A 13,653-nucleotide genomic window follows, 5' to 3' on the forward strand; every position below is an offset into this window, starting at 1 on the left:
TCGAGGACACTGAAGGGTGGAGAATAACTTGTTCACTAGTGCACACTGACACCATGAGCATATGTCAGGTACAACATATCTGTGTGTTTTAAATATATTCAACTCTTCTGTGACTGTTTTTTGATCAAAACAAAATTACTGTTCTAATTGGTGCATGTTTAACAAAGAAAAAGCTAAATAAAGATTACATTGCTGTAAACGTTGTTCAGGGACACTCCAGTTTAAATATTATGATTTGAAAAAGTAAATAAACTATAATGTATTTGATGATAAAAGAGGAACGATTATTCATTTCATCTTAAACTTGTAGAAATCCTTTGAGAAAATACTCAACGCTTTGTGAAATATAGTACTGCACATTAATTTTAGGCTGAACCTCCAGGAGGATCTGTTGACAGTTGTAGAAGTAATCTGATCTGTTGTGTAAAATACACCTGAAACAATTTTCAAATAAAACCAATACAATCCAGTAATATAAAAACAACTCACTGCGATTTTCAAAAATGTTTGTTCAAACTTCTACACAAGGATCAACTTAGGAAATAGAGACAACTAACAAACCACAACAAACTCTCAGGCATCAGATTCAAATTCATCATACTGCTTCAATACTAAACATCCAATGATTATTAATTGAAAAGAGAATGTATTGATGAAAAATACTCAAAGCAAACAATCACTACTGTGGAAAAAGTTGAATCTCTGAGATGTTCAAGAGAATCAGCAAAGGGTAAAAGGAAAACTGCATGAACCACATAGGTAACATAATTCTAAACACACAAAATGCAACATAAACCAGCTCCAAGCACAAAGAAACAAAAAACGTGTGATGATAAGTTTTTCATGTGAGACTGAATAAAAAAAGAAATCTAAAGTCAATGTGTCCATATGAATTCTAAATCACCTGCAGACATACAAAACTACCAATGCAGTAAAAATGATACCAGGTGAAATGATTGAAGCAAAACCTAAGAATGACTTTTGCAGAACACTGAAAAAGACTTTAGTGATATTTACTGTGTCCATATGAGAACCATCACCTTCTCCAAAAAAATCAGGAAAGTTACGAGGACATCTCATCAGTCTGGTCAGCACAGTGTTTGTCATAAAGTTACTGCGTCTGGAACCTGTTGTAAAATCGGTTTTATGTGATTGAACTCAATTTCCAAAAGCATAAACAAAATATACTGGACTTTTATTCAGAGCCTTTTTGGCAAAACAAGTTAGTAAGTAAAAATCATTTGAAATCTTTGAATGATGGAAGAAAGTAAAAGACATGGGTTGCTTCTGAAAATACATCTCCAGTGCAAAAGTGAGGTTCAGCACCAAGGACAGATAAACACTGCTGCTTTGTGGTCAAGTAATACATCTTTGGGGGAAAAGAAAATTAAAAAGTCTCTCAGATGACCACAACAATTGAAACACCCACATACAAGAGTGGACAACTCTTCTCTGAACTATCAGAAAACACTACAATGCTCAATCTTTACTAAGAAGAGAAGTATTCTCCAAGATGTTCAGGATGAGCATAACGGAACAAAATATTTCTTGAGAGTAAAGTTTGAATTATTTAAAAAGGTATAGTCAACATAGCATATGTGTTGTGGATTGTTGATTTGCCATTTGAAAAGGCAAGACAGGCATGTACAAATTTATCTGGGGGTTTTTATGAATTGTGTTAAATTCAAAGGTTTTGAGCAGAATATGACTCCCAGTCTTACCTCAGGAGAAGAATCACAGTCTCCAAAAGCATCAGCAAAGTCAGAAGGACTTTTCCTCAGAGTCTGGTCAGCAGGCAGTGTGTTGTCATTGTAAGATGTCACGAACTTAAAGTCACTGGTTCGAGAACCTGTTGTCAGGTAGGCGTCATAATTGTAAGTGCTGCGTAAAGTTCCTGTGCCATCAACATCTGCGTAATTAGGAGGGAGATAAGCGCTGGGGATGGCGACAGCTCCGTCAAACAACATTCTGGGTTTTCTCCTGCGACAAAACCTCACACCGAGGATGATGATGATGAAGGTCAGGAAGAAGGTGGAGACAGAGACCAGCGCGATGATCAGGTAAGAGGTCAGTTTGGAATTCTTCTCATCATAAGAAATGTCCTTCAGCTCTGGCACCTCAGCCAAGTTATCAGAAATAAGTAAATACATGGAACAGGTGGCAGACAGAGAGGGCTGTCCGTTATCTTTCACCGCCACAATAAGGTTCTGTTTCATGCTGTCAGACTCAGAAATGTCCCGCTGTGTCCTGATCTCTCCGCTGTGGACACCGATAGTGAAAAGTCCTGGATCAGTGGATTTGACTATATGATAGGACAGCCAGGCGTTCTGCCCGGAGTCCGCGTCCACCGCGATCACTTTGGACACCAGAGAGCCTCCGTGTGCAGCTTTGGGGACCAGCTCGGTCATGAAGGAGTTGCCCTCCGGGGCGGGGTACAGTATCTGAGGAGAGTTGTCGTTCACATCTGATATGAACACGCTGACGGTCACGTTGCTGCTGAGCGGAGGAGAACCGTTGTCTCTGGCCATCACGTGGACTTTAAAGCTCCTGAACTGTTCATAATCAAACGACCTCACAGCGTGGATCACCCCCGTGTCTCCGTTCACTGACAGATAGGAGGACACCGGGGCACCTCTCGCCTCACCAGCTAACATAGAATAAACCACTGTACCGTTTTGTCTCCAGTCGGGGTCTCGAGCAGTAACGGAACATAAAGTGGAGCCAGGTTTGTTATTTTCAGTCACATATGCGCTGTAGGACTGTTCCTCAAACACAGGTGGGTTGTCGTTGATGTCAGCTACAGATAACTGAACAGTTTTAGAGGAGGACAGAGGTGGAGAGCCCTCGTCAGTGGCAGTGATTGTAATGTTGTAATCTGACACTAGTTCACGGTCCAGTTGTCCTGTGGTCACCAGAGAATAATAGTTTTTAATAGAAGGAACTAACTTAAAAGGGACATTTTGTTGAATGGAGCAGCGAACCTGTCTGTTATTCTCAGAGTCTCTGTCCTGCACGTTAATGATGCCCACCTCTGAACCAGGTGACGCGTTCTCGGGTATGGGATTGGTCAGTGATTTTAGATATATAACCGGAGCGTTGTCATTCACATCAGTTATATCAATAATCACTTTTGCTTCTGAAGACAGCCCATAACCATCTTTAGCCTCAACAAACACTTCATATTTGGATCCCTCCTCATAATCTACCTCACCTGTCACACTGATTTCTCCCGTTTTCTCATCCAGTGAAAACATCTTTTTGGATTTATCAGAGAGTCGACTAAATTCATATGTGACCTCTCCATTGACACCTTCGTCTGCGTCTGATGCACTCACGGTGATAATTTTAGTTTTCAAAGGTGAGTTTTCTGGTAATGCGGCTGAATAAACGGCCTCAGTAAACACCGGGGCGTTATCATTAGCATCTAGTACAATGACGTGTATCACTACAGTCCCGGATCTCTGAGGAGAGCCGCCATCCACAGCCGTGAGCATTAATTTCATTTCCTGTTGCTCCTCTCGGTCTAGCTCCTTATTTAAAACCAATTCACCATATTTACTGCCTGTACCTGTCGTCTGAATACTAAACACGAAATGAGGGTTTTGTTCCAAAATGTAGCTTTCAACTGAATTCTTGCCTATGTCTGCATCGTGAGCTGCGTTAATGCGATACTTGGCTCCCCTGAAAGCTGACTCGGTTATTTCCAGCTTTACTGTATCCTTTGGGAAAATTGGAGAATTGTCGTTCACGTCCTGCACCTGCAGAGACAACCGGTGTAACTCCAAAGGATTCTCTAATAGCAAGTCGAATTTCAGAACGCAGGAAGGCTTTTCTCCACAATGCTCCTCTCGGTCTATTCTTTCCGCAACCAACAATTCCCCGCTTCGAAGATTAATTCCACAATACTGTCTTTCGTCTCCCTCCATGTCAACGCGAGCTTTGCGAGCGGACAGTCGGCCCACTTCCAGTCCGAGATCCTTAGCGATATTCCCAATAACAGATCCGCGCTTCAGCTCCTCCTGTACCGAATAGCTCAGGTCTCCGTGTGCGTACTGCACCACAACAAAGAAAAGGACAAAGCCGCAGCTTTGTATAATGCACCGTCTGTGCATCATCTTAAATGACAAAACACAAATTAAATCTGGGTGGTTCAAATCAATAAAAACACGTTATTCAGTCCGTGTATCTGCCTGTCGAGCAGTTGTCGTCTTTGTTGAAGCTGTGAGGAACACAGGGGTGGTCGATCGCTATAATGGGTGGTGTGCAAAGCAGGACGAGTATTAGACTCCATTGGTCTCTAGTGACACCGTGAGTACAAAATAAATATTACATTTCAACAAAAGCGATTCAACTTTCTTTAATCAGATGATTTGGTCTTAAAGTTCAACTGAAGGAACATTTTCATTTGGTAAAGAAGACGGTCATCAGGCACTCTAAAGTGTTTTTTCCGTATTTAAGTAAGTGAGATACTTGTTCCCTGAATAACTTAACACAACATTGTGTCTCCTATCGAAGCAAACTACCAATAGCAGTTCATAGTGACACCAGTTACACAACATTTCCCAAATGTGCAGTAGTGTTTGACCAAAGAAAATGTTCTTTGGGTTTTAAAGCTGAATAGATCAAGAGTGCTCAGAAACTCATTTCTAATTCATTTACTTTCTTTCTCTATCTGTAATACATCCTGGTCATTTTGCCTAGGATCATGCAAAAGTCTGCCTCCAGTTTCATCCCCCAAAAAATACATGAAAAAGAACACTCAACAAAAGGCACAGCTTGCGTAAACACAGCAGCGAAGAACCACAGTGTATACTTCATATTGGACGGGTGGAGGACAATCTGTTTATGACTTTGAAATCGGTTTGAAATTGAAGACATAAGGGGATCCAACACTACAGGCATAAAATCGAAGTGAAATACTTTAGTTATAAATTCATGAAATGGTTCTCATTCACAACAAACCACTTTAACCAATGTTAATGTCCCGTTCCTCTTTTTCTGTTGTTTTTAATTCAAGGGGAAATAGCCTCTAACTGCATTAAACATCACTGATGTTACTTATTATATAATACACAGGTGGCTCAAGAAAAGATATCGGTGCAAAAAAGAGTGATACAAGGTGTTTGACGGGTGGAATTATAGAAGGCACGTGTAGTAGCTACAGAATATACACAACAGTAACTCCAATGTTCAGCACCATGGACAGAGACACAAAGCACAAGTTGCAGCCACTCAGGAGACAAAATAAGTCACATGGATGAATGAACAGATCATCTGGTATCAGGGAAGAGAGGCACAAAATAAATCAGCCCGTCAAACATTACTGTAGCAGAACCCCAGAACAATAGCTGTAGAATAAATCTAGGAAGAAAACCAAAACACCATGCTCATGTGCGGGCATTTCAGAATGAATTCAAGTAATGAAAAATAAGTTGTGACTTTGAAGACAAATTGTTTCATGCATCCCATGTTTAAATTGGTCAATAGCCAAAAGAATATTGGTTAAGAAAGTAAGACAACTTAAAAGAGCAAATAAAATTCGAAAGATTGACAACTGAGACTTTAGTGATATTGAGTGTGTCCATATGAGAACCATCACCTTCTCTGAATGCATCAGGAAAGTTACAAAGACATTTCATCAGAGTCTGGTCAGCACAGTGTTTGTCATGAAGTTACTGTGTCTGGAACCTGTTGTCAAGTTGATGTCAATGTGATTCAAGACTTCAAACATTCCTAAAGCATCAAGAAAATCTGCTGGTATTTTATTTAGAGCCTTGTTGGCAAAACAAGTGTGATAGTAAAACTAATATGACATGTTCAGATATTGGAAGAAAGTAAAAGACATGAGTTGTTTTTGAAAATACATCTCCAGTGAGGTTCAGCACCAAGGACAGAAACACACCGATGCTTTGTGGTCAAGTGATATATCTTCGGAGTAAACTATTTAAACAGTCTGAAGAATGATCACAAAAATTAAAACACCCGCATACAAGAGTGGACAACTCTTCTCTGAACATTTGGAAAACACCACGATACTGAACCTTTACTAAGAAGAGAAGTATGCTCCAATATGTTCAGGATGAGTAAATAGGAACAAAATATTACTATAGAGTAAAGGTTTAATTATTTGAAAAGGATTGAATCTATTAAAAGAATATTCATAGCACACGTGCTGTACATTGTTAATTTGCCATTTAAAAAGACAAGACAGGCATTTATAAATTTCTCTGGAGGATTAATTATTACGATGGAAATTCAAATGTTTTGAGCGGAATTTGACATCCAGTCTTACCTCAGGAGAAGAATCACAGTCTCCAAAGGCATCAGCAAAGTCAGAAGGACTTTTCCTCAGAGTCTGGTCAGCAGGCAGTGTGTTGTCATTGTAAGATGTCACGAACTTAAAGTCACTGGTTCGAGAACCTGTTGTCAGGTAGGCGTCATAATTGTAAGTGCTGCGTAAAGTTCCTGTGCCATCAACATCTGCGTAATTAGGAGGGAGATAAGCGCTGGGGATGGCGACAGCTCCGTCAAACAACATTCTGGGTTTTCTGCTGCGACAAAACCTCACACCCAGGATGATGATGATGAAGGTCAGGAAGAAGGTGGAGACAGAGACCAGCGCGATGATCAGGTAAGAGGTCAGTTTGGAATTCTTCTCATCATAAGAAATGTCCTTCAGCTCTGGCACCTCAGCCAAGTTATCAGAAATAAGTAAATACATGGAACAGGTGGCAGACAGAGAGGGCTGTCCGTTATCTTTCACCGCCACAATAAGATTCTGTTTCATGCTGTCAGACTCAGAAATGTCCCGCTGTGTCCTGATCTCTCCGCTGTGGACACCGATAGTGAAAAGTCCCGGATCAGTGGATTTGACTATATGATAGGACAGCCAGGCGTTCTGTCCGGAGTCCGCGTCCACCGCGATCACTTTGGACACCAGAGAGCCTCCGTGTGCAGCTTTGGGGACCAGCTCGGTCATGAAGGAGTTGCCCTCCGGGGCGGGGTACAGTATCTGAGGAGAGTTGTCGTTCACATCCGATATGAACACGCTGACGGTCACGTTGCTGCTGAGCGGAGGAGAACCGTTGTCTCTGGCCATCACGTGGACTTTAAAGCTCCTGAACTGTTCATAATCAAACGACCTCACAGCGTGGATCACCCCCGTGTCTCCGTTCACTGACAGATAGGAGGACACCGGGGCACCGTTCACCTCACCAGCTAACAGAGAATAAACCACTGTACCGTTTTGTCTCCAGTCGGGGTCTCGAGCAGTAACGGAACATAAAGTGGAGCCAGGTTTGTTATTTTCAGTCACATATGCGCTGTAGGACTGTTCCTCAAACACAGGTGGGTTGTCGTTGATGTCAGCTACAGATAACTGAACAGTTTTAGAGGAGGACAGAGGTGGAGAGCCCTCGTCAGTGGCAGTGATTGTAATGTTGTAATCTGACACTAGTTCACGGTCCAGTTGTCCTGTGGTCACCAGAGAATAATAGTTTTTAATAGAAGGAACTAACTTAAAAGGGACATTTTGTTGAATGGAGCAGCGAACCTGTCTGTTATTCTCAGAGTCTCTGTCCTGCACGTTAATGATGCCCACCTCTGAACCAGGTGACACGTTCTCAGGTATGGGATTGGTCAGTGATTTCAGGGATATGACCGGTGCGTTGTCATTTATATCTGTAATTTCAATTAATAGGTTTGCATATGACGCCAATCCCAAACCATCTTTCGCGCTTATCTGCATTTCATATAAAGAAGCTTTCTCGAAATCAATAGCTCCAGCTACTCTCACCTCTCCAGTTTTAGGGTTTAAAGAAAACACGTTGCTATTTTCACCTGTAACGAGGTTAAAACTATAAGTGACTTCTCCATACATTCCCTCGTCTGCGTCAGTTGCACTCACTTTGATCACCAATGTATCCAGATCAGAGTTTTCAGGCAGACTGGCTTTATAAACGGCCTGACTAAACACCGGTACATTATCATTAGCATCCAGCACAGTGACGTGTATTACTACAGTACCTGATCTCTGCGGAGAGCCACCATCAAATGCAGTAAGCAACAGAACAATCTCTTTTTTATCCTCTCTGTCCAATTCTTTGTCTAAGACTAATTCACAGAATTTTCGCCCACCATCTTTCCTGTTAACATTTAATTTGAAATGCTCGTTCTCCTGCAGTGAGTAGCCCTGAACAGCATATTCTCCTATATCTGCATCGTGCGCTTCATCCAGTTGAAAACGCGCCCCCTTAACAGCAGATTCCTGAATTTCAATCTTAAGTGAATCCTCCTTAAACTGCGGTGAATTGTCGTTAATATCCTGGACACGGATACTAATACGATGCAGCTCTAATGGATTTTCCAGCACAAGTTCCTGTTTCAGAACACACGATGCCTTTTTCGCACAAAGCCCTTCTCTGTCGATCCTTTCCTGTACGACCAAGTCTCCGTTGTTAAGGTTGACACCGCAGTACTGAATGTTGTTATCCTCGGTATCAATCCGGGCTTTGCGAGCGGACAGTCTGCCCAAATCAAGTCCAAGATCCTTTGCAATATTTCCGATTACAGATCCACGTTTCATCTCTTCCGGAACAGAGTAGCTCACGTCTCCATTGACGGGGAGGACGGCAAGAAAAATGAAAGCCAGGCCGTGCAGCGAAAATCTACAGCATGCCATTGTTATTGCTAAGAAAATCAAATATTCCTTAAAATAATTCCCAAGTAGGTTAAAATATATCAACGACTCATCTGTGATTCCTCGTAATACACCAAAAAACGTCACAATCCAGTCATACACGCAGCGGTATTTGTGAAATGCGGCACAAAAGCAGAATCAGGCTTCAAAGTCGATTACACTGAAGGGTGGAGAATCACTGCTTGTTTACTGGTGCACACTGACACCATGAGCATATGTCAGGTACAACAAAATATTTATTGTGCTTTGAAAAAATCGAGCTTTTCTCTGATATTTTTTAAATCAAAACAATCAAATTAATATTCTTACTGGTCCTTGATGCATAAAAAGCTATTTAAGCAAGGGAATGCTGTAATGGTATCTCAGGAAGAGTCTACCTTTCAGTCTGACGTTATCAAAAACTGAACAACCTTTAATATGTCTGAAGACACGCAAGGATATCTATTTTGTTTTTATTAAAAATTGCAAGAGAGTTGTGAAAAAAATCCCCCATGATAAAATGGTGGAGATTGTTTCCTAATCATTCACTTTCTTCAAATTCCCAATTTGCTGGTAAAGCTTGGATCAAGTAAAATCAAGAAACTTGGTTTATTTATCCTTTTGCTCAAATCCGATGACAAAACATTTTCCACTTCCTAATTTTGCACATGTTGAACATGTGAGAATATGTTACTGCACTTTAACCAAGATGAATCTTCAGGGTTATCTGTTGACTGTTGTCGATGTAAATTTAACTGATGCATACTTTTAAACACACTTTAAAACTTAAAGTTATGCACTGCAATCAAAGACAAATTGATTCAGAGTAATCACACTCCAGCAATGATAAATCAGGAGAGATCAGATGTTGTCATCTATGCTTGAATATCCAGTATTGAACAACACAAACATCATAAGGAAAAACTTATACATTGTTAAATATTGAGTGTGCTCCATGCAACTCATTATTCAGTTCTGAAATTTGGCAAAAATGAAAACAAACGGACAGAGAAACAGATGTAAACAGTTGTGGTAAGGGTGAGGACATAGCTAAAATGTCAGTTTAGTTCCAAGTTTGGAAATTCACCAGATGAAAACTATCAAACTTCCTGTTAAAACTACCGTTTGGCCAGTTTCTCAAACAAAATTTGATTGTGACGTCTTGCATTTGATAACTATTCATTTGCTTAATAATTTTAAGTATTTGTAATTGTACTACTTACACCTGCAAACTATATAGCATCTAACAAAGAAACAAGTACGAGAACACATGTAAAAACTGCATATTCATTTAAGGCTGGACACATTGTATTTTTCACAAAATGATGTTTATATTTGCTCATATGGAGGACCAACTGAAGGAAGGGAAACCATTATCAAACCAGAACCAATTCACAGGCTCCATGCTCCGATTCTTCATACTGATCCAATACTTCATCTATGTCTAATCACTGTAAATCAAAGTAGGATGTATTTATGTAAAAACTTTAAAGCAACTAAACACTCTTGTTGAAAAAGCAGTGTCACTCAGATGTGCAAGAAAGAAATCACCAACAGGAAAGGGAAAACAACATGAACCACATGGGCAGCAGATCTCTAAATCGCCAAAAATGCAGCATTAGCTTTCTCAAGCTCAAAGAAACAAGTAAAAGAAATGTTTTAAGTTATTCATATGAGACTAAATCAAAAGATGGAATCCAAACTCTTAATATGCATTTGTTAGTTCTAAATGACCCTCTCAGACATTAAACTACAAATGCAGTAAAAACATGACACAAGCTAAAATAGCCAAAGCAAAACCAGAATGACTTTTAGACAACACTGAAGGCAGGTTTAGAGATATTTAATGTGTCCCTAAATTATGGGGAATAAATTACCATCTCTAAATGCATCAGAAGAATGTTTGGTCAGCAGATAGAGCGTTGTTTGTCATTGCAATGTCATAAAGTTACTGACTCAATAAAGTTACTTTTATTGAGTCTTCTCAGGAAGACAAGTTGGTAAGTGGAACTGTAATCTAAAATGTTTGAATAGAAAGAAAAGGAAGACGTTGGTTGCATCTGAAACGTCTTATGAGCAAAGGTAATGTTCAGCACCATGGACAGAGACACAGCAATGCATTGTGATCAAGTGAAACATATTTTTCAGAAAAAGAGTCTCTCAAAGATCAACAAATTTGAAATATATGCATACCAAAAAGGAAAGGTACTACAAGAACGTAACCTAAGAAGAGAAGTGTGCTCCATGAGTATTGGAACAAATTATTTTAGAATAAAGGTTGACTTGGACATCTTCTTTGCACACCTACTATAAATTATTAATTTGTCGTTTAAAATAAAAAGAAAAGGCAAGACTTGCAAGTACAGGTTTTTGTGAGAGTTTTGAGTGAATTGTTAAGACGCAAAAAATAAAATACTCTGAGTAATATGTGACGCATGTTCCTACCTCAGGAGAAGACTCACAATCACCAAACGCATCAGCAAAGTCAGAAGGACTTTTCCTCAGAGTCTGGTCAGCAGGCAGTGTGTTGTCATTGTAAGATGTCACGAACTTAAAGTCACTGGTTCGAGAACCTGTTGTCAGGTAGGCGTCATAATTGTAAGTGCTGCGTAAAGTTCCTGTGCCATCAACATCTGCGTAATTAGGAGGGAGATAAGCGCTGGGGATGGCGACAGCTCCGTCAAACAACATTCTGGGTTTTCTCCTGCGACAAAACCTCACACCGAGGATGATGATGATGAAGGTCAGGAAGAAGGTGGAGACAGAGACCAGCGCGATGATCAGGTAAGAGGTCAGTTTGGAATTCTTCTCATCATAAGAAATGTCCTTCAGCTCTGGCACCTCAGCCAAGTTATCAGAAATAAGTAAATACATGGAACAGGTGGCAGACAGAGAGGGCTGTCCGTTATCTTTCACCGCCACAATAAGGTTCTGTTTCATGCTGTCAGACTCAGAAATGTCCCGCTGTGTCCTGATCTCTCCGCTGTGGACACCAATAGTGAAAAGTCCCGGATCAGTGGATTTGACTATATGATAGGACAGCCAGGCGTTCTGTCCGGAGTCCGCGTCCACCGCGATCACTTTGGACACCAGAGAGCCTCCGTGTGCAGCTTTGGGGACCAGCTCGGTCATGAAGGAGTTGCCCTCCGGGGCGGGGTACAGTATCTGAGGAGAGTTGTCGTTCACATCCGATATGAACACGCTGACGGTCACGTTGCTGCTGAGCGGAGGAGAACCGTTGTCTCTGGCCATCACGTGGACTTTAAAGCTCCTGAACTGTTCATAATCAAACGACCTCACAGCGTGGATCACCCCCGTGTCTCCGTTCACTGACAGATAGGAGGACACCGGTGCACCGTTCACCTCACCAGCTAACAGAGAATAAACCACTGTACCGTTTTGTCTCCAGTCGGGGTCTCGAGCAGTAACGGAACATAAAGTGGAGCCAGGTTTGTTATTTTCAGTCACATATGCGCTGTAGGACTGTTCCTCAAACACAGGTGGGTTGTCGTTGATGTCAGCTACAGATAACTGAACAGTTTTAGAGGAGGACAGAGGTGGAGAGCCCTCGTCAGTGGCAGTGATTGTAATGTTGTAATCTGACACTAGTTCACGGTCCAGTTGTCCTGTGGTCACCAGAGAATAATAGTTTTTAATAGAAGGAACTAACTTAAAAGGGACATTTTGTTGAATGGAGCAGCGAACCTGTCTGTTATTCTCAGAGTCTCTGTCTTGCACGTTAATGATGCCCACCTCTGAACCAGGTGACGCGTTCTCAGGTATGGGGTTACTCAGGGATTTCAGGGATATAACTGGGGCGTTGTCATTCACATCAGCAACATCTATCATGACTTTTGCGTAAGAGGTCAATCCCAAACCATCTTTTGCAGTAACACGCAGTTCAAATGATGACACCGTTTCAAAGTCTACCGGGGATGTCAATTTGACATCACCCGTCTTATGATCTATAGTAAACACGAATTTCACATCTTCTGAAATGTGTCCAAAATCGTAAGTAACGTCTCCATTTAGACCCTCGTCTGCATCAGTTGCACTCACCGTCAGCACGACAGTGCCCAGTGGAGAGTTTTCTGGCAGACTGGCTTTGTAAACGGTCTGACTGAACACTGGGACGTTATCATTAGCATCCAGTACAGTAATGTGAATGACCACAGTACCTGACATTTGAGGAGAGCCACCATCAAGAGCTGTGAGAAGTAGATTCATTTCCTTCAAATTTTCACGGTCAAGCTCTTTGTTCAGTACAAGTTCGACAGAATTCGTTCCAACCCCCAGTATAAAATTATCATTACTTTGCAGGTTGTACGTCTGAACTGAATATTTACCTATATCCGCATCATGTGCTTCTTCTATTGGAAAACGAGCCCCTTTTGCTGCGGATTCTCTAATGTCTATGTGAATTAAATCTCTATTAAATTTTGGCGAGTTATCATTTATATCCTGAATATGTAGACTAATTCGATGCAATTCTAACGGATTCTCTAACATGAGCTCTTGTTTTAAAGCGCAGGATGCTTTGTCTCCACACAGGCCTTCTCTGTCAATCCGCTCGGCAACAGTCAGATCCCCGTTACGAATGTTGATATCACAATAACGTTTGTCGCTTCCATCCGTATCAATCCGAGCCTTTCGAGCGGATAGTGTACTTCTTTCAAGACCCAAATCTTTCGCAATATTTCCAATCAGGGATCCACGTCTCATCTCCTCGGGAAAAGAATAGCTTACATCTCCATTTGCGAAATGCAAAGAAATGAGCTGCAAAACAATGACACAGCTTCGTGATGTTAATCCAGAGATAGTCATCGTGTCACTGATCTACGAACCAGTAAATGTTTCCAACTCGGTGGGCAGGAACACAACCAAAAAGTAAAGAATGAATCCGAAATCTGAACAATGAAAAATCAAGTCTCTGTCTGTCTCGACGATCAACTGCCACACCATACTACTGCTCGACG

The 13,653-nt window shown here is 41.1% G+C and overlaps 2 protein-coding genes across 12 annotated transcripts in view; both read right to left on the reverse strand.

Moving 5' to 3' along the window:
- Positions 1–13,653, reverse strand: part of LOC109648067 (protocadherin gamma-A11-like) — a 225,240-nt gene that overhangs the window by 182,898 nt on the left and 28,689 nt on the right. The window contains exon 1 of one of the 11 annotated variants that reach the window (XM_069531636.1): positions 11,123–13,625. The exons of 8 other annotated variants lie outside the window; for them this stretch is intronic. In XM_069531636.1, coding sequence (XP_069387737.1) covers positions 11,123–13,501 — 2,379 coding nt within the window. In that variant the 5' untranslated portion in view covers positions 13,502–13,625. Of the gene's footprint in view, positions 1–6,292; positions 8,816–11,122; positions 13,626–13,653 lie in introns of those variants that run through there. 2 more of the 11 variants (XM_069531626.1, XM_069531647.1) reach the window with 2 other exon arrangements.
- On the reverse strand, positions 1,653–6,190 carry LOC109643768 (protocadherin beta-15-like). The gene has a single exon (XM_069532069.1). The coding sequence runs from the start codon at positions 4,113–4,115 to the stop codon at positions 1,653–1,655; it is 2,463 nt and encodes an 820-aa protein (XP_069388170.1). The 5' UTR covers positions 4,116–6,190.

This window comes from Paralichthys olivaceus, chromosome 9, assembly GCF_024713975.1.
Source record: "Paralichthys olivaceus isolate ysfri-2021 chromosome 9, ASM2471397v2, whole genome shotgun sequence".
NCBI classification, from domain to species: Eukaryota; Metazoa; Chordata; class Actinopteri; order Pleuronectiformes; family Paralichthyidae; genus Paralichthys; species Paralichthys olivaceus.